Consider the following 25,981-nt stretch of genomic DNA (forward strand, 5'->3'; position numbering starts at 1 on the left):
TAACTGTGGTTAGCAAACTGTTGCTAGCTAACGTTAGCTAGATGTAATGAGCACCAAATACCTATTAATATGACTTAAATGACTTATGATAAATAAGTATACAAACACACAATTACAGATATGATAATAATTATGTAATAATACATACCCAACACAGAAAGAGCACCTCAAATAGAAAGATCACCTCAGTTTTCTTGAGCTGTAGTATTGTTTACCTCAGATCTCCATTGTGACCATTGAGCACTGTTAAGCACTTTATCCAACAAAAACAGATGTGTGGTGGCACCCCTAAATCATCATGTACTGGAAAATTAGTTTGCATGTGTTGTTTCTACATATATTGGAACATTTTTAGCACCCAGCCATATCAAAATTCAAGAATTGTGTTTTTTGATGCACCCTAATATATATATATATATATATATATATATTTTTTTTTTTTTAAGTGTACAACCGCTGCAAACTATATCAGCCTTGTGAGTAATGATTTTGCCTGGGCATTTGTTCATGTATATAGTGACACCAGCAGACTGATTCGAACCATGATTAAATACCATGTCAACCTTCCAAAAGGTAGAATCTGCCGACAATTAATGTTACTTGTAAAAAAAAAAAAAAAAAAAACTTGTGTTACTTTGGCTTTTGAAAAACAAAACAAAACAAAAATTGGCTTTCTTTAAACAGCATCCTTTCAATCCCTACAGTTCAAAGAAAATGAGATGTCAGATTTTAACATGAACAATTATGCAGATAGAACTATAAATTGAATGCAAAATTAACAAGAATAAAGATTTGTCTGTTACATACCAGCCTCTTCATTGATAATTAGAAAAGTTTTTTGGGGCAAACGGGCATCCCTCTAGGGATGCAGCCGCTCTTCTCTAGTTACATGGCACATAGTCTGAGTGTTAAACATTGACTAACTGGGGCTCAGCTAGCAGAAAGACTGGCTAAACCGACTGTCCACTTGATGTCTCACGTCACAGAATTTTGATAAACCCATCACATATCGACTCTTTCACCTAGATATCGTCATACAGAGACTGTGTCTGTTTCCAGAATTAGTAAATACAAAAACACTCAAACAACTTTAAGAGTAAAAATTTAATTGATGGTCAACAAATAAAAAACACATATAATACAGATGAACAAATGATAATTGCACTTTGAAACCAACATTAAAGATTGTGTTCTCAGGTCACCAAAAAGCTGCTATCATGTAAATGAATAATGTGTTCAAAGATGGCGGCACCTTGTGGCGTGCAGTTACTTCAGAAAGAACAAAGTGACAATAATTAAACTAAACTAAATTGATATAGCTGATTTGTACTGAAAAAAAAAAAAAAAAAAAAAGAAACAAAATGCCACCAAAGAAAATCAGTAGCGCAGTTGAAGAAGAGTTGGAGGAGATTAGGAAATCTCTAAACTTCATGTCGGACGAATTGAGCAAAGTTGCTAAACAAGCTATGCTACTTGATCTGATGGATGAAGTCAAACAACTGAAGAACCTTGTGAAAGAGAAAGATAAGAGAATTGAAGGACTAGAGAGAAGGATTGATGATTTGGAACAATACACAAGAATGGATGATTTAATTATAAGCGGACTGGAAACAAAACATTGAACGTATGCTAGTGCATTGGCCAGAGACAAAGTTGGTGAAAATGCCCTGCCAGAGGAACTTCAAACGCTGGAAAATCAAGTTATCAAGTTTTTTTAAAGTAAACATATGTACATCCACTGCGATAATGTTGTGGCCTGTCATACCCTTCCACGAAGAAACAGCGGAACGAAGCCCGCCAGTTGTTCGGTTTATGAATCGCAAGCATAAAACCGAGTTACTGAAGCAGGCAAAGAAGCTGAAGGGAACGGGGGTATACCTGAATGAACATCTTACAAAAAAGAACGCCGACATTGCAAGACACGCACGTACTCTGAGGAAACAGAACAAGATTCAAGCTACATGGACAAGGAATTGCAAAGTGATGATACGGCTAAATGGAACACCTGAGGAAGCCAAAGTACTCACAATAAGAGAACTTAAAGAATTGGAACAGTACGGATAAGTGAGGATTGCTTGGAGGAATATATTAAAATGATAAGTGTAAATCGTGGCTACAAGGGTGAACTATGTGGACTGTTCATATGGATCAACAATATAAAATGATGGACCTTGATCAGGATTTCTTGTTTCCATTTAGAGATATTGACGATGGGGAGTTTGTTAATATTCATAAGGACTGTGTGTCTGGTCATTTACAAAGTCACTGTAAGTATGAACATTTCAATTTTAAAACTTTCAATCACACAGATTATAAAATGTATGAGATTGATAATGACATAGACCCAGAAAACCACTTTTTCAATAATGTAAATAATAATTGTTGTGAGTACTATACAGAAGAACAATTTAATAGAAATGTGGAAATGGAAGGGGCTTTATCAATAATACATTTTAATAGTAGAAGTCTCTATAAAAACTTCGTACAAATTAAGGATTTTTTGTGCAAGTTTAATAAATTTGATGTGATTGCTGTGTCAGAGACTTGGCTTGATAATGAGAAAGCACAAGATGTGGAATTGGATGGATATAATTTGTTTACGATTAACAGAGTTAACAAAAAAGGAGGAGGAGTTGCTTTATATGTTGACACAGCGTTAAAAGCTTTTGATTAAAAGTATGTCATGGACTATAGAAAACATTCTGGAATGCTTAACCATAGAAATTGACTTTGAAAGATCTAAAAATATAATAATTAGTTGTGTGTATAGAACACCAGGAACATGTATTGAAACATTTATGAATAGATTAGTAGGTGTGTTAAATAAATGGAATGAGAACAAGTTACAAATTATATGTGGAGATTTTAACATTGATTTGTTAAATCCAAATGGACATAAGAGAACATCTGATTTTATTGATACAATGTATAGTAAAGGTATATTTCCGGTGATTACAAAACCAAGTAGAATAACACCAGACACTGCTACACTAATTGATAATATATATACAAATGAAATTGGAGGGGAAATTGTAGGAGGATTATTTATAAATGATATGACTGATCATCTTCCAGTTTTTGCGATCTTTCAAAAAAAAAATTACAAAACCAAATGAAAATAAGACAAACAATGTTAAAATGATTCGACATAGAACACCAGAAGCCATTGCTGCCCTTGGGGAGGATTTAAAGAAACTTAACTGGAGTGAGGTTTATGAAAATTAAGATCCTAATAGAGCCTATGATTCTTTTTTAACCATACTGATTGAAAAATATGAAAAACATTGTTTTTTCAAGAAGTTTGTAAGGAAGCGAAAAAATGTGGACAAACCATGGATTACAAATGAAATAGAGAAGGCATGTAAAAAGAAGAATGCATTATACAGGAAATTTATTGCAACAATGACAAAACAAGCTGAAAATAATTCTAAAATTTATAAAAATAAATTAGTAAGTATTATAAGATTTAGTAAAAAGGACTATTATCATACATTATTGAATAAGTATAAGAGTAATACTAAAAAAAACATGGGAAGTACTTAATAGTATAATTAAAACGAATAGAGGAAAAGTAGATTACCCAAATTATTTTGTAAATGAAGACTCAGGAATTATAAATAAAGTGAATGATATTGTCAATACATTTAATGAGTATTTTGTAAATGTTGGTTATAAGTTAGCACAAGAGATTGTGGAGCAGAGAAATGAGGAAAGACCAGATGAAGTAGATATCCCTAGTAATATCCATTCAATATTTATTAGGGGAACTCATGAAATGGAAATACTTGATATTGTTAATAATTGTAAGAATAAAAATTCAACTGATTGTAATGATATTGACATGTCATTATTAAAAAATATTATAGAATATATAGTAAAACCATTTACATATATTTGTAATCAATAATTTTTAACAGGTATATTTCCAAACAATATGAAAATAGCTAAAATTATTCCTATCTTTAAAAGCGGTGATAGACATCTTTTTTCCAATTACAGACCAATTTCTCTGCTTTCCCAGTTCTCTAAAATTTTGGAGAAACTATTTGTGCATAGGCTAGACAACTTCATAGACAAACATAAACTATTGAGTGAACATCAGTATGGCTTTAGAGCAAATAGGTCAACTTTAATGGCAGTGATGGAAATGGTAGAAGAGATTTCCACTTCAATGGATAATGAATATACTGTGGGGGTGTTCTTGGATTTAAAAAAAGCTTTTGACACTATTGATCATGGTCTATTAATGAGGAAACTGGAAAGATATGGTATAAGAGGCAAAGGTTAGAGAGGTATAAGAGGCAAGTTTTTGGTTAGAAAGTTACCTTGATGACAGATATCAATTTGTCCAAATAAATGATGTTAGATCAGATTTAATGAAAGTTACTTGTGGAGTTCCACAGGGCTCGGTGTTAGGCCCCATAATGTTTGTACTGTATATAAATGATATTTGTGAAGTGTCAAAAATATTAAAAATGGTTTTGTTTGCTGATGACACTAATTTATATTGTTCAGGGAAAAATTTGGAACAGCTTCTGAATACAGTGGAAATTGAATTGATGATCTTAAAAAAATGGTTTGATGATAATAGATTGTCACTGAATTTAAGTAAAACAAAGTTCATTATATTTGGTAATTGAAAGAGTATTAATAAAGTTAAAATTAGGATTAACAATGAGGAAATAGATAGAGTATATGAAAATAAATTTCTAGGCATTATAATAGATCATAAATTATGTTGGAAACCACATATTAATCATGTTAAAAGAAAAATGTCACAATCCATTGCAATGTTACATTAAACGTACTCGGTTACTAACGTAACCTCGGTTCTCTCTAGAAGAGGGAACGAGTACTGCGTTTGAAAAACGCTATGGGAAAAACTCTTTTTTCACGAAATACTGAAGCAAAAAATTATCCTTAATTTGTCATTATTGTAAAACGCGTTGCAGCAGCACACAGCTATGGCGAGACGGCTCGCTCGCTCATTGGCTGTTCTGCGGAAACTGCATAAGCCTATGACGTCAGGCCAATGAGTGCGCTTCGTGCTCTCCTTGCCACTTCCCGCCGGCTTATCCCTATAAAGGGAGCTCGAAAAGGCTGATTCATTTGATTTTTATCGCCGAAGCGAACCAAGTGAACTGTACGCATTGTAAAACGCCGTGTGTACTGGGGTGAAAACACCGGTTACTGGAAGCAATGTCCAGATATACAGTGCTCAACCACCATATAGACTCACAGAGAGTCTTGGAAATGAAAGGGGGATCCCTCATTCCTATATTATAGCGTCCGCAGACGCAACACGTCATCACATATATAAGGCGGATAGCCTGAACTAATGTGGGAAAAAGTGGGTCTTACATAATTTTGCCCATATGACAGCCGGCAGCGCTCTGCGCTCGAGATGTCAGAGTTCTGATCAAACAACTGACTCCGTTACACCGACAACAGCTTAGCCTGTAAAGCAGGAACCTCTAGGTTGTAAAACCTAATAAATGTAGACGGCGAGGCCCAGCCTGCCGCCATATATATGTCCTGTAAGGAAATCCCGCTAGACCAAGCCCACGATGAGGCAACACCTCTCGTGGAATGCGCTCTAACACCCAACGGACACTGGAGGCCCTTGGCAGTGTATGCTAGCGCTATAGCGTCAACTATCCATCTGGATAAACTTTGTTTCGAAACAGCCATTCCTTTGGAACGTCCACTGAACGAGACAAAGAGCTGCTCAGTCTGTCTGAAGACAGTAGAGCGAGACACATAAGCTCTTAAAGCCCTAATGGGGCAAAGAAAACTCGAGTCCCCTTCCTCACTTGATCCCGGTAGAGAACTTCCGTCACGTCGCTATCGAGGGGTGATCGACCCCGAGCTGTATACCAGCCGGAGAAAACCGACCACTTCGAGGCATAAAGCCGCCTAGTCGACGGTGCTCTAGCCTGTGTGATAGTATTCATCACTCCCTCTGCGAGATCAGCGGGTACCCGTTGAGCGCCCACACGTGAAGGGACCACAATTCTGGGTGAGGATGCCAAATCGAACCTCTGGCCTGCGAGAGGAGATCCCTCCTCAATGGCACTGGCCACGAAGCGATGTCTGCTAGTTGCATCAGGACTGGGAACCACGCTTGGTTCTTCCATAACGGTGCCACAAGCAGTATTGAGCATCTTGTTTCCCTGACCCGCTCTATCACCTGAGGAAGGAGGGAGACGGGGGGAAACGCGTATAGCGGGCAGCGCGGCCACGTTCGGGACAGCACGCTCTCATCTTTGGAAAAGAACACGGGGCAGTGAGCGTTTTCGCGGGACGCGAATAGGTCCACTTCCGCTCTGCCGAATCTCTCCCACAACATCTGGACTGTTTGCGGGTTTAGAGACCATTCGCTCATGGGAATGTTGTTCTTGGACAGTCTGTCTGGAGCAAAATTTTTGGAGTCCAGGCACATGCACCGCTTTCAGGAGGCGTTTTGCCAGACAGCACAAGCCTCTGGACCTGAGACTGCCTTGGCGATTTATGTAGGACACCACAGACATGTTGTCCGAACGGACTAAGACGTGTTGGTCCTTGATTCGGGGACAAAAGCGCATCAGCGCTTTGTTCACTGCCATCATTTCCAGGCAGTTGATATATTGGAGCTTCTCTCGTTCTGACCACAGGCCGAAGAACAATCTGCCCTCGAGCAGCGCTCCCCATCCTGAGGTGGAGGAGTCCGTCGACACCACCCTCACCCTCGAGGAAGTCCCCAGGCTTACACCTGATTGGTACCAGCCGTTCGATATCCAAGGCATCAGAGCTGTAACACAGCTCTGATCGACTTTGAGACGCAGCCGACCGGATACCCATGCTCCGCGCGGTATCCACGCTCTCAGCCAGAGCTGCAGAGGGCGCATGCGGAGCAAACCCAGCTGAAGAACTGGCGATGCTGAGGCCATGAGACCCAACATCCTCTGATATTCCCTGAGTGGGGTGGTCGCGCCGCAGCGGAAAGAGCTCGCTGCGCGCTGAATACTTAGCACGCGCTGTGGCGACAGCCGTGCCGTCATAGACTGTGAGTTCAGAACTGTGCCCAGAAACAAAGTCACTTGGCTGGGATTCAGTGAACTCTTTGTCCAATTGACTGTTATGTCTGACCCTCGAAGGCGAATCTCAAGAATCGCCTGTGACCTGACGCTATCTGTATTTGACAATACGCGTCCTTTAGATCTATCGAGACGAACCGGTCTCCCCTGCGAACATGCGCGAGAATTTTTCTGGTCGTGAGTATCCTGAAACTGCGTTTCATCAATGCTTTGTTCAACCGTCTCAGATCTAGTATGGGTCTGAACCCTCCGTCTTTCTTGGGAACCAGAAAGTATCTGCTGTATAGCCCCTCCTCACTTTGAGCATGAGATACAGGCTCTATAGCCCCTTTGCTCATTAGTTTTGATATTTCGGCACGAAGTAGGTGTGCTACTTCTGAATTCACCGTAGTTTCGACGCGCGCTGTGAAGCAGCGAGGGCGTCGACAAAACTGTAGCGAGTAGCCTCTCTTTATAATGTCTAGCACCCATTCCGAAACCTCTGGCGACAGAGGTGCTTCGGCGTGCTGTAACATAGGTGTTATGCCTGTGACATTCGAGGCGGGGAGCGCGCTGATCACAGCGGGCAGAGCGCTCGTCCTTGACCCCACTATGGTGCTTAACCGAGAGAGGGAGGGCTGAGCGAGTCTCGTGGGACTCGTTGTCTGTGAGTAAGTGTGGGGGGGAAGCGGGCACATTTACTGCTTTTGACGCGCTGTCTGCCTGAGCAGAGCGAGTGTGCACAGGTTTCGTTTTACAGAAAACACGTGACACGTGTGACATAGTATTTGTGGCACTGGGGAATGTGCACATTTACTATGTTGGGTGCGCGATCGACCTGAGTCGAATTTATGGGCGCGAGCCCCGTGTGAGGGGCTGTGCTTGTGTGTAGTGATGGGCACTGGACAGTGGGCATCAGCACTACATTTATAGCACCATCGGCCGTGGCACCAGAAAATACATCCATATGGGATATTTCTGGGTAGCTGTAAAACGGCTTTTGTGTGCAGGAAAACAGGCACGGGTTGTAACACGTGGTCGTCGGCTGCAAAATACATATCTGCAGTCGCCTCTCAAGGCTCTGGCAGAGCGATTTGTATTTGGCGGCATAAAAACTTTTTACTGTCAGACCTGGGAATCGAACCCGGGTCGCCCGCGTGAACGCCTTAGAATCTACCACTGGACCACAGTGGAAGACACATTGACTTACAGTTAACGCGAGTATTCGTTTGCAAGCATGCGGGTAGCATAACATGCAATATCGACATTTTCGACAATGGGATTTTTCTAGGTAGCCGTAGAACGGCTTTCGTGCGCAGACAAGCGGGCACGGGTTGTACCACGTGCTCGTCGCCTGCAAAAATTCACATCTGCAGTCGCCTTTCAGGGGACTGATAGAGCAAATTGTATGTGACGGCATAAATTTCTCTGCCGTCGGACCTGGGAATCGAACTAGGGTCGATTGCGCGAAAGGCTATGAATGTACCCCTGGACCACAGAGGCAGACAATAGCCTTTCAGTTACCACAAGTATTAACCACACTAGCGTTTGTTGCAGGCATGCGTGTAGCACAACATGCAATATTGACATTTTCAGACGCCTGAAAAGTGTCAGAATGTGAGAAGAGTGGATATCGCCCGGTTTCAAGCGGGGCTAAAACACTCCATTCTCTTTTCGCCAGTGACGCATGGGAACCGTAGAAACGGTGTTCGGTTGCAGGCAAGCGGGTACTACGCGCTTGCTGGTTGCAAAAATGCACCTCTGCAGTCGCCCCCGGGGGACTGACCGAGCGGAGCATTGGCGGCATAAATATATGCCGCAAGACCGGGAAACGAACTCCGGTCTCCCATGCGAAAAACCTTTCATTCCACCACTGAGCCACAGGGGGATACAGGCTTTTGGTATGCGTGAGACATTTGTGACATTTCCAGTCACCGACAGGGGACTGGGAAATGTAAGAGAAAAGAGGCCGGTAACTACGAACACACTTTTCTCCTTTCGCCGGTGAATGACGCGCAGAGGCAGGGTAGTTTTTCTTGTAACGTAAAGAAAAACTAACCCCGACCGTCCGCTTCCAGGAGGAGCAGCCTCGGAGAAGGATGCCAGGTGAGTCCTCAGAGTCACCATAGGCAATCGGCTCGGAGTGAGGGCGGTCGCCGTTAGCGAGCGCGAGAGCTGCGAGATCCTCTAGGAAAAAGGGGGCGTCTTGAAAAAGACGCCCGGCTCTTTTAGTGTAAAGGTACATACATAATACACATATACACAGAATATATATATAAGGATATACTTTATTTATTTTATGATTGATTGTCTGTGAGGACCAGGAAAATTAAATAAATTGGAATTGAATTGAATGGCCAGAACACATTAAACGTTTTTTCTTTTCTTTTCTTTTTCAGTAGAAAAAAGTCATGTAAGCGGCCCCTGAGTTAATGACTTATGATAAAATTTTTTTAATGATTTTTAATTTTTTATATTTTTACCAACCTATGACTCGTTACCTGTCCCTGATCTATAAGATATATTTTGGAGTATCTATATTATTTATACAATATCTAATATCAAAATCTAATTTCCATGTGTAAAGTCAGTTTTTCGTAAAATGTACAATATTTGCCTCTGAGATGAAGTGGAGTTGAGTAAAAATCTGAAGATCTTTTGCAGCCACTGAATCGAGATGCAGCTTTTGAGTTGATTTGAAGTAAAACTTGAAACCGCTGGTCTTAAAGATGAACTCTGTTTACTCTAAAAACTTCAGATGATGTTTTGTTGTCCTGTCGCTTCTTGTAAAGAAGATAAATGAGTGAAACTCTTTCCTCATGGAGGAGGGCAGTGATCCGGCTTCTCTCCGGTGTGAATCCTCTCATGTCTTTTCAGGTTTACTGACTGACTGAAACTCTTGTCACAGTGTGAACACTTGTAAGGTTTTTCTCCGGTGTGAATCCTCTCATGTCTTTTCAGGTTTCCTGACTGAATGAAAGTTTTGTCACAGTGTGAACACTTGTAAGGTTTCTCTCCAGTGTGATTCCTCTCGTGTGCCTTCAGGTTTCCTGACTGAATGAAAGTTTTGTCACAGTGTGAACACTTGTAAGGTTTTTCTCCAGTGTGGATCCTCTCATGTCTTTTCATGACTTTTGACCATTTGAATCTCTTGTCACAATGAGAACACTTATAAGGTTTTTCTCCAGTGTGGATCCTCTCATGACTTTTCATGGCTTCTGACCATTTGAATCTCTTGTCGCAATGAGAACACTTGTAAGGTTTCTCTCCGGTGTGGATCCTCTCATGTGTTTTCAGATATTCTGACTGACTGAATCTCTTTTCACAGTGTGAACACTTGTAAGGTTTCTCTCCGGTGTGGATCCTCTCATGTGTTTTCAGAGATGCTAACTGACTGAATCTCTTGTCACAGTGTGAACACTTGTAAGGTTTTTCTCCAGTGTGAATTCTCTGATGCTTTTTCACAACAGCTTCTGTAACAAAGGTCTTTCCACAATCAAAGCACATATAATTCTTCACACCACTGTGTCTTTTCTGGTGTAATTTCAAAGCACTCAGCTGACTAAAATTCTTTCCACACAAAGAACACATGTGAGGCTTCTCCTTTGAATGAACGTTCAGGTGGCTTTTCAGGGATGATGCTGAAAAATATGATTTACCACATTGATCACAGCTATATGGCCTTTCTCCAGAATGAGAAAGCACATGTGATTTAAAATTGCTTACATGTGCAAATCTCTTCCCGCACTGATCACACGTGTACGGCTTCTCTCCAGTGTGGATTCTCATGTGACTCTTCAGGTTATCTAGATACGTAAAACTCTTCCCGCACTGATCACACGTGTGCAGATTCTCTCCAGTGTGGATGTTCATGTGTATATTAAGGCCTCTTTTTTTTAAGAAAATTTTCCCACACTGATCACACGTGTGCAGATTCTTTCCAGTGTGGATTTTCATGTGTACATTAAGGCCTCTTTTTTTTTTGAAACTCTTCCCACACTGATCACATGTCTGTCGCTTCTTTCCAGTCTGGAACTTCATCTGAATTTTAAGGATTCCTTGTTGTGCCAAACTCTTCCCACACTGATCATAGGTGTGAGGCTTTTCTCCAGTGTGGATTATCATGTGTCTCTTCAGGATTCCATTTTCTGTGAAACTCTTCCCACACTGAGGGCAGGTGAAAGATTTTCTCAATAAATTAATTTCAGTCTGTGAGCGACTTGATTTTTCACCAGCATTGACATGATGTTTCTCCTTTGCTTCTCTAAGTTCTTCACTCTCCTTGTCATCCATCAGATCTAAAAGGAAACAAGGTTTAATTTTCAGTAAATCATAAAGAACTGGAGAAATGACAAGGGAAAGAACATGAAATTAACCTTGATATTTTATCAGAAAGAAACCAATAACTACATTTACCAACAAAACAAAATCTGATATCTATCCAATCCCAAATTACTTGTCCTTTGTAGGGTCACAGTAATCCTGGAGACTATCTCAGCATCTCTAGCCATAGACAGGGAAACACCCTGGATTGATTCACACCGAGTTCACAGATTACAGTGTTCACAGGTAGGATAACTTGCTTCATGATTTGTGACACATTTATGTGACATAACATGCCATTAGAGGTGAACACTAATTCAGATATGTATGTCCTGTTTTGTTTGTTACTTTCCTAATGTATAATTATTCCAGTAAATAGGGGTAGGTGATTTACCAGTAGAGATAAACTGGAGAGAGTTAACAACAACCTCTATAAATTTGATACTATCATCATGGTTATACTCCCATAACCAAGGGTGCACATAACTTTTTTGGTCTGGTTTTTAAGGGAGCACCTGGAGATGATGATGCTCGGTACTAGGGCTGCACGATACTGGGAAAATATGCGATATTGTTGTTGAGTATTGCGATAACAATATTTCTTGCGATATAATATTGCTCTAGAGAAATGCTATTTTTCTTATGTTTTTTTATCATCTATATATGTAATGATCATACTAAAATAAACAGGTAGGCTAATAGATATTCTTCTGATCTTCACAAGGAGTTATACGTTACACATGCAACACTTTGATTAATGGTTGTCTGTGATGCTGCGTTCACACCAAACGCGAATATGTGTCTAAATTCGCGCCTGCCACGTCTAGTTATATGCGTGACCACTTTATGTTCATTCACGCGTCAAGAGCGAAATCAACGCGCGTAAAAACAACAGTTTGAAGCGAAATGTACGCGCGTCACGCATGTCAAGGGCGAAAGTTTCGAAACCCGTTGGCGGCCATCTTTTTTAGATGTCTATTGAGCATTAGCATTAGCATTAAGCGAGAGAGTCACCGCTCGTATATGCTCTGGAGAGCAGAAACAGCTGCGTAGGGGACACTGTCGCTGTACTCGGGTCCACCAGACCCTCCGGAGAGTTTCAGGAGTTTCACAATTTGCTCCAGGAGCTAGGTTTGGTGGACCTAACGGTGAGGACGCTGACGAGGACAGCGTAGGCCGTATAAGGCCTCGGCCTCGAGTGGTCGCTGTCTGACGAGCCCGCGCTGTACAGCCCGGCGCGAGGTTCACCCTCGCCCGCACCCACCTAATCTGTCATTTATTTTTTGTTTTGATAATAAATGGAGCCAGCCTCCAAAAGTGAAACCTGTTTTTTTTTTTATATACACTAAATTGTGTTTGTTGTCTTTACATTAGATTAATAATGTTTCATATAATCTAGAATAGATATGGAATAAATAGCATATACAAAATGAGTATCTCTCACATATTGAAATCGAATTTTTATGTGAAAGATTTGCTTTGTTGTGCATTTTAGTCATATTACTAAATAATTTATTGAGGCCAAACATAAAATAACATTATAAACTGTCACTTCACCACGTGACAGCAGCAAGCAGGCTCCTCCTGATTGGTTAACGCGGCACGAATTGACGCAGAAGTTCAGATTTTTGAACTCGGGCGGCAGACGCGAATTCGCGTCAAACGCGTGAATGCACAAAAAGCACTAATAATATCATTCACGCTTAACGCGCCAGACGCTCAATTCGCGCCATTCGCACGAACGAGGCGTATTCGCTTTTACCGCGCCGTGCTCTACGCTTCATTCGAGCCGCAGGAATTTTTTACGCTCGTAACGCGTCTTTGCATTGACTTAAAGGAGAACTCGGCAACTCTAGCGAACTCTAGTCACTTATTCGCTGATTTTCCCTTTTGTTGTCGCATGTTTTCCCCACGAGCTACCCCTACAGCTGTGGGGGGTGTATATGTCACAACATGGTTGTAAAAACCTCACTTGCGGCGGCCTCCTCCCCCTCTCTACCGCTGCTGTATCGTGTGGAGCTATGTCTACCGAGGTGGGTTATCTGGTAATACATCATACATGCGTGTGTGTTTATGTCGAATTGCCGTAAAGCAATTCGTGTTTCGCACTCGCTCTCGTTCTCGCTTCTCACGAGACTTCCCATTTCTATCTCGCCTGGGAACGCTGGGGGGAGCGGGGAAAGTCACCAATATCACCAGAACAGGTTGTTTAACCATCCAAATGATTTCTAGACAGTTTTACTAAGTTAAAAAAAGTTACCAAGTTCTCCTTTAAGATTGAAATCACTCGCGCCTGACACGCAATTCGCGTCCGGTGTGAACGCACCATTACGCACAGGTTCTTCACTGTTGTCATTTTCCTCGCTTGTCTCTACTTCTGCCATTAGTTTTTATTTTCCACTCTCTGCTCTGAGCCACTAGGTTCCCCTTTGATCCCCTTTGATCGATCTAGCCAGTAGCATAATACCACCTACTGGGGAGGCGGGTATAAAGATAGTTAGCATCTAATTGGTCGAATTTGAATAAACAACATATGCATGCATGCATCACACACATGCTTGGTACATAAAATAAATGCAATTTATCGCACCTCTCTGCGATACGGATATCGAATATACTTTTATCGCGATAGTGATAATTTTTCGATATATTGTGCAGCCCTACTCGTTACTCACACTTTATGTGGCACTCTTGTCCTTCAAGCTGCCTAAATGTAAAATAACACTATTTGTTCACTGTAGAAATTAAATACAGATTAATATTTGTTAAAGCTGTATTTTTCTATATTATTAACATTAGCAGGAATATTAGGCTTCTGTCACTTTCTGAAAACAGGTAAGTTGCATCACACACTATCTTGGAACGGAATGTATATTTAAATACAGGGTTTTCCTGCATAGAGAATTATGAGGCGGCCGCCTCCGTCAAATTTCGTGCTGCCTCAGGCTCTCGACAAAACTCGGACAGACAGTCAACATGGTCAAATACACTTTTTCCACCATGACAGTTCTGTTGCGGTTACCGCATGTGTACATTCTCAAAACGTATAGCGCTGCGTGGATAATTGCCAGGTCAGGCGGGCCAAGTAATAAAAACATTCCATTCCAATTAATCGAGGGTGGATGACAGATAAATCATTATAATGTGTTGAGACACGGAATAAAGACACAAAACTCTCATCATGGTAAAATGCAATGAACAAGCATCTATTTTAGTTTTCAAAAACGTAATTCTCTTCAGGTAAAACCAATCAAGGAAAACATATCAGGGCTCAACAATAACACTTGTCCGGGACACGTGCTTTTTTATCTTGTTTGAAGGGAAAAGTGAGAGAGAATTGTACTATTTGCCCAACCGGACAAATGCTCTGATTAAAACAATTTTTAATATAAAAATAACAAATAACTAAGGATCACCGAAACCGTGAGGATGATTCTGTTTTATTTAATTTAATGTAAGTGGCGATTGATAGCCTATAGTTATAATAATATAGGCCTAACTAATGCACTGACGGTAACAAAGTTGCGCTGTTGAGGCAGTTATTTATAACATATTATAGTTAAGAAACAATATATCCTAGACTACACAACCAGACTGCTGTTTTCCTGAATGCATCAAGATTGAAACCGAGACTGATTTCATAACACTTCAATAAACAAATAGTTAAAATTAAGTCACTTACATTTTAGACGCAATGACTGCTTTTGTTTTGTTTCAGCATCGAAAATAGCTCCAAACAAAGATCACAGCAGAACCGTAACGCATCTCACAGCAACACTCAGTCATGATTCATTACTGAATGATTCAGCGTTTTGAATAAATTGGTTGAGTCAAATATTCAATTACCCATTCATAAACTGCCTCATTCTGAATAAATCAGCCGTTTGAACGAATCGTTTGAATGAATGACTCAATGACTCGCTCATTAAGACGGTCGCCTGCCGTCTCCTACTGGCGGTTTAGTTTCATAAAGTATCATTCTTTTCAACATTCCTTATTTGTTTATTCAAAAATATTTAAAATAATGTCATTTAATACAGTTATAATTTTTCAATGTAAATTATTTAATTTGATTGGTAACAGCTGTTGTATTACAAATTTATTAAATGTTTAATTTGGGTTTCCACTACAATAGTATATAAACTGAGAAAGTTTAGTAGACTGATTTTAGTATTTGAGGTATAAATGTTGATTATTGAGTTTCCAGCGAGATTCCTGCCAGACCTGTTTTTCTATTGTAAGTTAAATTAGTCAGACTCTCACCCTTTGCCTTTAATGGGTCTTGGAGCCCGAGCCCCAGCCCCAGACGTTGAATAGTTAGGCTGATTGGATTAGCATCGATGCGTTGAATAGTTATGCTGATTGGATTAGGATTGGTAACACTCTGGAGTCTAGGGGGGGTTCCTAAACCTGTATACTCATTTGCATGCTTTGTTTGGATTTGTCTCCACCTCCAAAAGTCCCTCCTCCTTGTAAATGTATAAAAAAACTATACTGTATTATAGAACTCAGTCAGACTAGATTGGATGACTACAGCAACGCACAGCGAAGTTCTCAATAAAGAATAACTTCTGCTTGAAAGATATCCCAACGTCTCCTGGTCTCTGCTTTGACGAAGGAAAAGTTTCCAACACAGCCTAGAGTCTTATTATTTTAATTGAATATATTGATCAAATTTAAGAATTTGAAATGAAAGATGGAGCATACATTTAATAAAACTAGGGGGAAAATAGAGGACCCCCCTAGAGGTACTGACCTCCACCCACAAAAATAATGTAGGAAACACATTTAGGCTATATACGATGATCTACGATCTGGGACGATGCTCCCAGACTCTGTACAACTATTTACTTCATAAACATGTCACCTTTTTCACCTCTTGTGAGTTTGCAGGTCTGTTCTATGTTTCAAGAGTAAACATCACCATTCAATATACTTCTCTAACATTTCAAAACTCAGCATCCCTAAACATAGCACTTTCTGCAACTAACGTTAATTGTTAATTTTCCAGGACAACAACAAGATTTTCCAAGGCCATTTTACATGTGTTTTCCAGGAAACAGGGCACATGAGAACCTTCACTAATGACTAACAACAACCATTAAATCAGATGAACTGGTTCAAGTTTTATAACCTTAAAGGATTAGTTCACTTTCAAATAAAAATGTCCTGATAATTTATTCACCCCCAATGCCATCCAAGATGTCCATGTCTTTCTTTCTTCAGTCAAAAAGAAATTAAGGTTTTTGAGGAAAGCATTCCAGGAATTTTCTCTATATAATGAACTTCAATGGCAACCAACTATTCCAATGTTCAAAGAAGGTTCAAATGTCCGTCTCAATGCAGCTTCAAAGTATCTACACGACCCCAGTCGAGAAATAATAGTCTTATTTGTGGTTAAAATGTATACAACTGTTGTTTTTTTTTTGTGTGTGTGAAAATGACCAATCGTTTTGCTAGATAAGACTCTTATTTCTCGAATGGGATCGTGTAGATACTTTACGTGTAAAGGTAGGTGTAGAGTAAATTAGTAAGATACGTGTAGAGTAAATTATCAGGAAATTTTTATTTGAAAGTGAACTAATCCTTTAGCAACATCAGTGCTCAAACTATACCGTGTCTTTTGGGGGAGCCCACTTTTGTTGATGGTTTTTTTTTTTTTCAACAGGGGGAGGGGGATTGGTTATACGCGTGCCATACGAGGATGGGAAGTTCGAATCATTTTACTGACTCTCTTGTTCGATCTCGTTCATCAAAATGAAAGAATCTTTTTTCGAGCCATTCCGTTCATCTAAGGGGCTTTAAATGTTATACTTTTAACAGCCAAATTCCCCGAACACATCCACCTACGCAATCTTGATTATATTCTGAATTAAGAAATCATTACAATGCAGTCAAAAATCATTTACAAGGAACATAAATAATTACTTTACCTTCAGAGTCTTTCGTTCATCTGTCACGTGAGAGACACAATGAATGGATCGTTCATGAACGACAGATATATAACAGCTAAGTCACAAGTGTTACTATATAGTGTATGCAAGCACTATATAGGATAAATCACTATACAGGATTTACCCTATTATACATCCTGAGCATCATTAATGAAGAATCAAGAATAAACACCAACCTATAAGATTTTCAGTATCTTCATGTTTTATCCTGCAGGACTCTGGATCATTCATGCCCTCTAAACTCTATTTCTTCACTTGTAAAATGATGAAAATATTCCAGCATTCCACGGCTTATTGGTGAATGCCTGTGGGAGGAGCTTCACTGAACGCTAGTTGCTGTATAATGGGAGAATCAGATCTGCAAAAATCACTAAAAAAAAAACTGTAACTTAACCGTGAAGTGCAGCCTTTTAAACTTGCCGGGCAGTGACAAGCGCCTCTCACTGCTCTGCTCCGTTTCTGCTGGTTTCAGTCACGTGACGCGGGCTCTGAACGAAAACGCGTTGGCCTAGTACTTTTTGTCCCTTTCTGCTATTATAGTTTTTCAAGATGGCGGAACTACATGGAAGCCTCCGTGGACCTACCCGTCCCATATATATAAAGATAATAAATTCTTCGTTTACGAGGACAAGTCAGATCATTGGCAGAGGTATTTGGACACCATTGAGGACATATTTATGAATAAAAATATTGATTTTAGATAATTAAATACCTAAAAAGATACATATTGTCCCTTTAACTATTAAAAAATAGTGCTGTCAGCAAGCATGTATTTGTGATAAAATCCTAGAATTTATTTTTTTTATAAATCTGATAACATGCCTTTCGAAGTGAACACTAACTAATTCAATTATGTATGAACTGTTTTAATTACTTTCCTGACAATTTATAATTATTCCAGTGAATAGGTAATTTACCCTATAAGTGATAAGTAGAAATTTGACAACCGCAAAAAATGTTTTAATTATCATCGTGGTTACGCTCACAAAACCTTGCAATGTTGCACTGCCACGAAAGTTTATCCTTTTTATTTTAAGCCTTCCTTGATTAAGAAACGGAAGTGAATTTAGTTTGGTTCTTGTACAGTGTTCGGGCAGACAGCTTAGACCAGGAGTCAAAGTTGAAGTTTAATCAGTTGACAGAGAGTTTACTGAAGACCAAATTTCCAAAGGCCGCAGAAAATAAGTAAGACAATCCAGAAAATCCATCCTCGAACTAACTAAGCATACAAAAACATTAGTACTTATAGGCACGAATAATCAGTTGACGTCATTTCGTCGGTTCTGAAAGGTTAACAGTATAGATCATTCTAGCAATGTCCAAACATGGTGTTCTGTTCTTTAAGTGTTCCCATCTCTGACATTTATCTCCGGGTCACGAGTGAACTCTGGCGCGTTTGGCTGCCGCTACTCGCCGGCTTGCTTTGCTTGTTTTGTTTTTCTCAGTACGTTTGTTTTGTGTTTTGTGCGCTCCGCCAATCCAAAATGCAGACACTGGACTGAGCCCTATTTCCCTGGAGGCTATTTCGTGCTGGATAACGTTTTAATTACTGGATTACACTATGTGTTTTTTGTGACACCTCAAGTTACTTCAAACGGCAGACACTGGACTGAGCCCAGTTTCCCTGGAGGTTTATCTCATGCTGGATTACTGGCTACCGGATTAACGTTTGCTACTGTCACTCGGCCCTGTCACGCATACTGATTAGTACCTAAATGTGGAATTATTATAAATCAATCATCTTGGCTTGCTGACTCGAGCAAGACTGCTATCTAAGTGTTTGCCAAACCGACGGGTAGCTGCTGTGCCTCCCCTTTCCCTGTTTTGCTTATGCGAGCCCTCTCAGGAGTGATCCACTAACACTGTTCGCTGGTAAGTCTCTGCTTGCTTGTTCGAGTTTGCTTGAGTTTTGCCTATTTGAACTGCTGTCGCTACTCTTTGGTTTGGCTACCTCCGTTGCTGGTCCCTTGAGTGCAAAAGTGGTTGGCTAACGTATTGAGTTTACAGAGGCTAGGTTGAGTGTGTGGCTGTTTGCTGTTGTGTTTGGTAATGTTATGCTTGTTTGGACTGAGCCAGATGGTGCTCAAATCATACCCCCTCCTAATGCATGTAACAATCGTGACGCTGCTCTGGTCTCTTGTCTATGGGCCAGACTGCTTATACTACAGAGAGCCTAATCACTCGAACGGGCACCTCTTTGAATCTGACATGGCATTAAGATACACGTCATCCTATCTCCATTGCCTTGGAAACAAAGTTTACAAAATTCCAGATGTTCTCCGCGCGCACCAACATCTTGGTCTGCTGCGTCGTCCCAAATATTTACACAGGGGCTCTGGTCGGAAGTTTGCTCGCTACAACCACACGAACAACATCGATTCACTATGGAGTAGGGATGTTAACCGATGACCGTTTGACCGGTGGTTGACCGTATCAACGTTAACCGATCAAAGTTGTCAGTAGTCGGTTAAAAAAAAAAAAGTGATCTCTAAATTAGGATATTATAGACAGTCGACTAAACGCTACTACAGTTAGCGATCTAATTCCAAGATCTTTTCGTGTGAATTGAACAAATTATCCCTCACACTCAATGTTTCGTCACTCGCCTGTTTGTACTTAATAAACCAATAAAAACATTTGGTGCGCGGTCACAGTGTTTGGGTTCGCAGCGCGCGCTCAAAGTTTGCGAAAAATAAAGGCTACAAAACACTCGAGGTTAGAGCCAGGGCAGACGACAGGATGAAGCGTGCAAATTTGGAAATACATTACATCTACATTTGAGGAAGGATCATCAATGGTAGCAGATAAGGTGATGATGTTAATCATCTTTCTTTATTATTGTTAGCACTACCTCAAACTAAAGTGGCGTCTCTTCGGAGCTGTCATTTTCTTAAATGAGCCGCGGCTTCTAACGCTAGACAAGCGCCTTTATTTTAAACGCGATCATTTTGTACCCAAAACCATTTCGAAACTAAGGAGCCATTTGTCCTCCGATTACACACAACTCCTCGGCGGAGTCGGCGCCGCGTTTGCGGGACTCATGTTTCGCGCTGTAGGGGATTTTAAAAAAGTAACGTGAGTGGAAGGGCGGCTCCGGGCAGTGTGTGTGTGAGCGGGAGGCAGAGATGCGACAGAGTTGCGAAATTGCAGGCGCGGCTCGAAATGGCTGTTATTTCAAATAGTGCGGAGCATATTTTAAACTAATCGGTTAACCGGTTTCAACCGGCTAATGAGCCTCGGTGGTCGGTCAAGAAAATGTTTAGTTTTCGCCATCCCTACTATGGAGTCTGTCTCGTAGAGAGACGCGGCCTGCTGCGGGGCGAACTGCCGACGTTGAGAACCTACACGCCATAAAACTGTTAAAAGCCTCCTCAGACTACCCTACTTTCAGAAATACCCAGTTTGGTCTGCTTAATGTGCGGTCTCTGAACAAGAAAGCAACTTTTATTAATGATGTCATTACTGATGCTGGTATTGATTTGTTTTGTTTGACTGAAACTTGGCAGATACCAAATGATTTTATTACATTGAATGAAGCTACCCCCTCTGGTTAGGAGTTTGTTGCTAAGCCACGTTCCACTGGCCAGGGTGGTGGCCTTGCTGTGATCTTCCGCTCATGCTATAGGGTTCTATCAGTGCCTGTCCAGGATTATTTATCGTTTGAATGTCTTGCTCTGAAATTCACTGGTGGGGCACCACTCCTGTTATTACTTGTTTATCGACCTCCAAAAATGTCTTCTGCTTTTATTAACGAGTTTTCAGAGTTACTCTCATCTGTCAGTCCTATGTACTCATCCATCCTGGTGCTTGGTGATTTCAATATACATGTTGATTCTGGAAACTGTAATTTTGCTGAACACTTTTTAAACCTGCTGGACTGTTTCGATCTCACTCAGCATGTTGACTTCCCTACCCATTCAAAAAGCCACATATTAGATCTTGTCTGCACTGCTGGCATCATGCCAACTCACGTATGTACCAAAGATCTTTCTGTGTCCGACCATAGAGCCATTATGTTCAAACTTGTTGTTCCTGAGCCTCTCCATCGCCATCGTCCCTCTCGTTCCATCACATATAGGAACACAAAGAACATCAACCCAGCTGCCCTCTTAGACACTCTAAATTCAAAACTCAGCTCAGAGTCATTGGATGTCTGTACTGACGACTTAGTCCTGATGTACAATACACATCTTGCTGACTCCCTCAATCTTCTTGCACCCCTGAAGACACGCCATGTCTCCTTTACTCAGTCTGCCCCATGGTTTACACCGGAGCTTCGTAAAATAAAGGCGGCTGGACGTCAGCTGGAGCGACTTAGTCGGAGGACTGGCCTAACGGTTCATGCCCTGGCTTACAATGACCATGTCACTACTTACAAAGAGTCTCTTAACCGGGCTAAAACCTTGTATTACACCTCCATCATAGACAAAGGTCGTCATAATCCGAGAGCCCTCTTTTCCACTATTAATAAGCTAACCCAACCGAATAAATCTTTTCCACTTACCCCATCCACTGAACTGTGTAGTGAATTTCTGGTTTTCTTTAACAGTAAAATTAACAGTAAAATTAATTTGATATACCAACAGCTTCAAACAACTCACTCCCCCCAAGTTGACCCCCCCCCCCTCCCCCTTCTCAAAAAGGCAGCTATCACCCCTGTTTTGAAAAGGCCTGGAGCAGCCGTTGAGGATTATAAGAACTATCGGCCCATTTCTAACCTACCTTTCCTTGCAAAACTCCTTGAACGCTCGGTTGCAAAACAGCTCCAAGACTACCTAAATTGTCATGGTTTCTGGGAGAAGTTTCAGTCAGGATTCAGGGCCATGCACAGTACTGAGACTGCCCTTGTTAAGGTAGTCAATGACCTACTATTGGCTGCTGACTCTGGCCATGTCAGTATTCTTATTCTCCTTGACCTCACAGCTGCCTTTGACACTATCTGCCACAACCTCCTACTTTCTCGACTGGAGGCGTTACTCGGTATCACTGGTGTTCCACTGCGGAATTACAGATCTCCAAATTCAACCCTGTCACATGGTGTCCCCCAGGATTCTGTTCTCGGCCCCCTGCTCTTCACAATCTACATCCTTCCCCTTGGCCAGATTATACAACACTATGGTCTCAATTTTCATTGCTATGCTGACGACACACAGATTTACATTCACACAGGTTTATCCACTTTTAAAACTAAATTAAAAACCCATCTTTTTAGCTTAGCTTTCCTGGCAGTCCGATAATTTGACTTGATTGATCTGATTTTACACCTTGTGTGCAGTGTATTTCTATGTCTTGTGTGTGCATGATAACATTTTAAACCCTGTATGTTCTTTATGTTTATGTCTTTATATTTCCTTGTCTCTGCCTATCCAAACTGTACAGTGTCCTTGGGTACCTTGAAAGGCGCTTTTCCAAATAAAATGTATTATTATTATTATTATTTAAGCAAATGTGGTTATTTTAAAGAGACCATATTTGACAGACTAAATTTTCATCTAAAAGCAATTGTTTTAAGGGTCAAAGGGGAGTCAGAAATCCTGCGCGGACACTCATCTGGGCAGCTGTTGACTCTCTGGAGTCAAAGCAAATCACTGGAACTGAACAATACATCCACACAGAGCAAACCTGAGCTGAAGGATCGAAGAATTTTCAATAGCAACCTGTGTGTTGTACTTTAAGCAAACATAGATTGGTGTAGATTTATTTTCTTTGTTTTTTTATATGTAGGTTCATAATCATTTGTAATCATTAGTCATTCATGTAGATGTCATTCGATTGATCATGTATTCATATTATTATATTTACATAATTTACTCATTTAATCATTATTATTCATCATTTATATCATTATCTGCTTTATATTACTTGTTATTTCCTTGCTCTTGCAATGCTCGCTATTTTTGTTCAATCTTATGATTGTGTGGTTTGAAGGTGTGTTTGTCTTCATGAGTTAGAGAAAAGAGAATATCTCAATTTCAAGGATTTCAAAGTCACAGGACGATGTCGTGAAGCAGTCGTTTTCCATGCTTTTTTCTTGGTATAATAACACTGGTTGGAATTGCACTGGACAAACAAAGTCAGAGCATTTAGTAGAGTAACATCTAGACGAAGTCTGAGCATTGAAACAAACGCAACTACGATTATTCAATAAACTGCTCTTAAAAGTGATTTATTGTCATCACTTTATCTTCTGCTTCTGCTCTTCTCTGGCTTTCTCAGTCAAACTCTCAGCCTTATAGAAGAATTATATCTTTTGGCATTAATTTGGTGCCCTGGTGAATCTAGATCTGATTTTTTTGATGTGGAGATTCATCCAAACTAACGTTTTGGCACGATCTAACAGAAAAAGACTTCCACCCATGATTTGTAGTCACATTTCAACATAATGTGACAAACAATGGTGATGTAAATCCAAAAGAGTTTCGTACACCAAGTATGCATATGTTTTAGTGGGTATATTGTACATTTTCCCAGATTCTTAGTCACTTCTCAGATTTAAACTACAGACATTACCTGTAACATTTCATTCCAGAATAAATGGATATAAGCAATGATTCCCTATTCATTACATAATAAGAGAGGGGATAGTAAATCCACCCCTTCAATTTATTTTTCCAATTCGTCCCATAGTATTTGCTACTTTAAAGGTTATTTCACAGTTCTTAGAACTGTTCTTCTAACAACAACCACTAAATCTGATGAACTACTTCAAGTTTTATAATCTTAATATTCTTCAGTATCAATAATTAATCATTAATCAAGAATAAACACCAACCTCTTTGATTTTCTGTCTCTTCATTTTTTATTCTGCAGGGTTCTGGATGATCCATGTTCTCTAAACTCTATTTCTTCACTCGTAAGATGATCAAAATATTCCAACATTTGATTGGCGAATGCCTGTGGAGAATAGAAGTAGATCTGATAAATAAATAAAAAAAAACAGTTTATTGAGTTTCACACTTTAAGCATTTATTGGATGTTTAACCATCCATCTATCAGAATGTAAAATTAACTGACATTGTTTTATATTTAAATTAATTCAGCTTTTCACTTGCCTTTTTCACAGACTATAACAAAATTAATAGAGTTAAAAGAGGCATATCTTTAAGATCTCAAAAGTGTTGATCGCTTTACCTTTCTGTTGCACCAATGCAATTACTTGTGACCATTTACAAGTGATCTAAAGACAATTTTCAAGAGATCTTGAGGTGAAAACGGAACTTGTTGTCATGAAATAAAGAAATTATCGTTTTATCAATAACTTCACATAATACGAGTCGGTATAATTCTGAAAAAGACGATAAAACTGCACTATACTAGTAGTAGGCTATTTCTCACCCACAATTTGAGACGAGCAAAACATAAAAATACATAACAACGTTTTGGCTTCGTTTTAGTAATTTCTTTAACATTTACACAGTGACTTGACTTTTAGATCATGAGTAAGTTAACATTACATCAAGTCTTAAATCAATCATACAGACGAACAGACAAAAAAAATGACCAGCTAACGTACTACGCTAAATGTTTACAGTAGGCAGACGCCAGAAAGACACAAATAGCATAGCACAGAACTTGATGGGGGGAAGACAGAAATGAGCGCTAAAATGTTGCTAAAAAAACTTTTTTTATTGTTGTCAAGATTGTGTAAATAAACATAGCGCTGTGAATTACTCACCTCGACTGAGTGAGAGAACGCTGGTGGTGACATCATCACTGCGAGACGATCGCCCCTTTGCATTTTTTCCTTATGGTGCGTTCTATTAATAGGCTTGTTTGAGATGCGCCTTGCCTCGCCTGAAACGCATGCGAGAGTAGGCGGCTGCACTATGCGGCTGCAGTGAGAGGAGGAGTGAAAAAAACGCAGGCAAGACGGACAGTTCTCTCTTCTCGCAGTGGATCAGACACCTGCGAGATCAAATATGGATATCGCGGGATTCACGCTCGTGCACAGTGTTGCTAATAAACTGGATGTAATTCAAGTTCTGTTGCTTTTATATGAAAATAAATATAATGAACAAAACACCCAAAAGTAGCCTACTTATTTAATTCCATTCCAAATACATGTATATCAATCTTTTTTTTTTCTTTAATACATAGGCCTACATATGTGTTTTTTTTATTTAATTTTTTATAAAAATTACATTGCATAACCCATAGAGATCGCACTGTCAGAAAGTTTGGGAATAGTCACACATTCGTATACACATAAAACGTACTCGGTTACTAACGTAACCTCGGTTCTCTCTAGAAGAGGGAACGAGTATTGCGTAAGTAGCTTACGCATCGGGAAAGTCTTCTTTCTTCGAGATCTGAAGCCAAAAAATTATCCTTAATTTTGTATTCATTGTCAACGCAGTGCAGCAGCCGACAGACCTAGGCAGGCTGTAAGCGTGCTCATTGGCTGCTCGGCTGCAACTGCTTAAGCCTATCGGTGAGCGCTCTGAACGCGGCAACCAATGAGGGCGCTTCGCGCCCTCCACACCCTTCTAACCGTCAGAATGGGCGTGGCCAGCGTGTATATATTCAGCGCTCACAGGCTAAAATTCTGGTTTTCGCAGTCTGAAGCGCAAAAGCTCGTGGCGCGACACGGCAGGTTACGCATTACTCGTTCCATCTTCTAGAGAGAACCGAGGTTACGTTAGTAACCGA

The 25,981-nt window shown here is 40.2% G+C and overlaps 1 protein-coding gene across 1 annotated transcript; it reads right to left on the reverse strand.

Moving 5' to 3' along the window:
- Positions 1-1,092: 1,092 nt before the first annotated feature.
- Positions 1,093-25,262, reverse strand: LOC308702550 (uncharacterized protein). The gene is made up of 3 exons (XM_081385493.1): positions 25,008-25,262; positions 24,105-24,226; positions 1,093-11,353 (listed from the first exon to the last, which is right to left on the reverse strand). The coding sequence occupies exons 2-3, from the start codon at positions 24,157-24,159 to the stop codon at positions 9,873-9,875; spliced, it is 1,536 nt and encodes a 511-aa protein (XP_081241619.1). The 5' UTR covers positions 24,160-24,226; positions 25,008-25,262; the 3' UTR covers positions 1,093-9,872.
- Between the last annotated feature and the right edge of the window lie 719 nt (positions 25,263-25,981).

The sequence above is a fragment of the Scardinius erythrophthalmus genome (assembly GCF_964197995.2).
Source record: "Scardinius erythrophthalmus genome assembly, chromosome: 14".
Lineage (NCBI taxonomy): Eukaryota > Metazoa > Chordata > Actinopteri > Cypriniformes > Leuciscidae > Scardinius > Scardinius erythrophthalmus.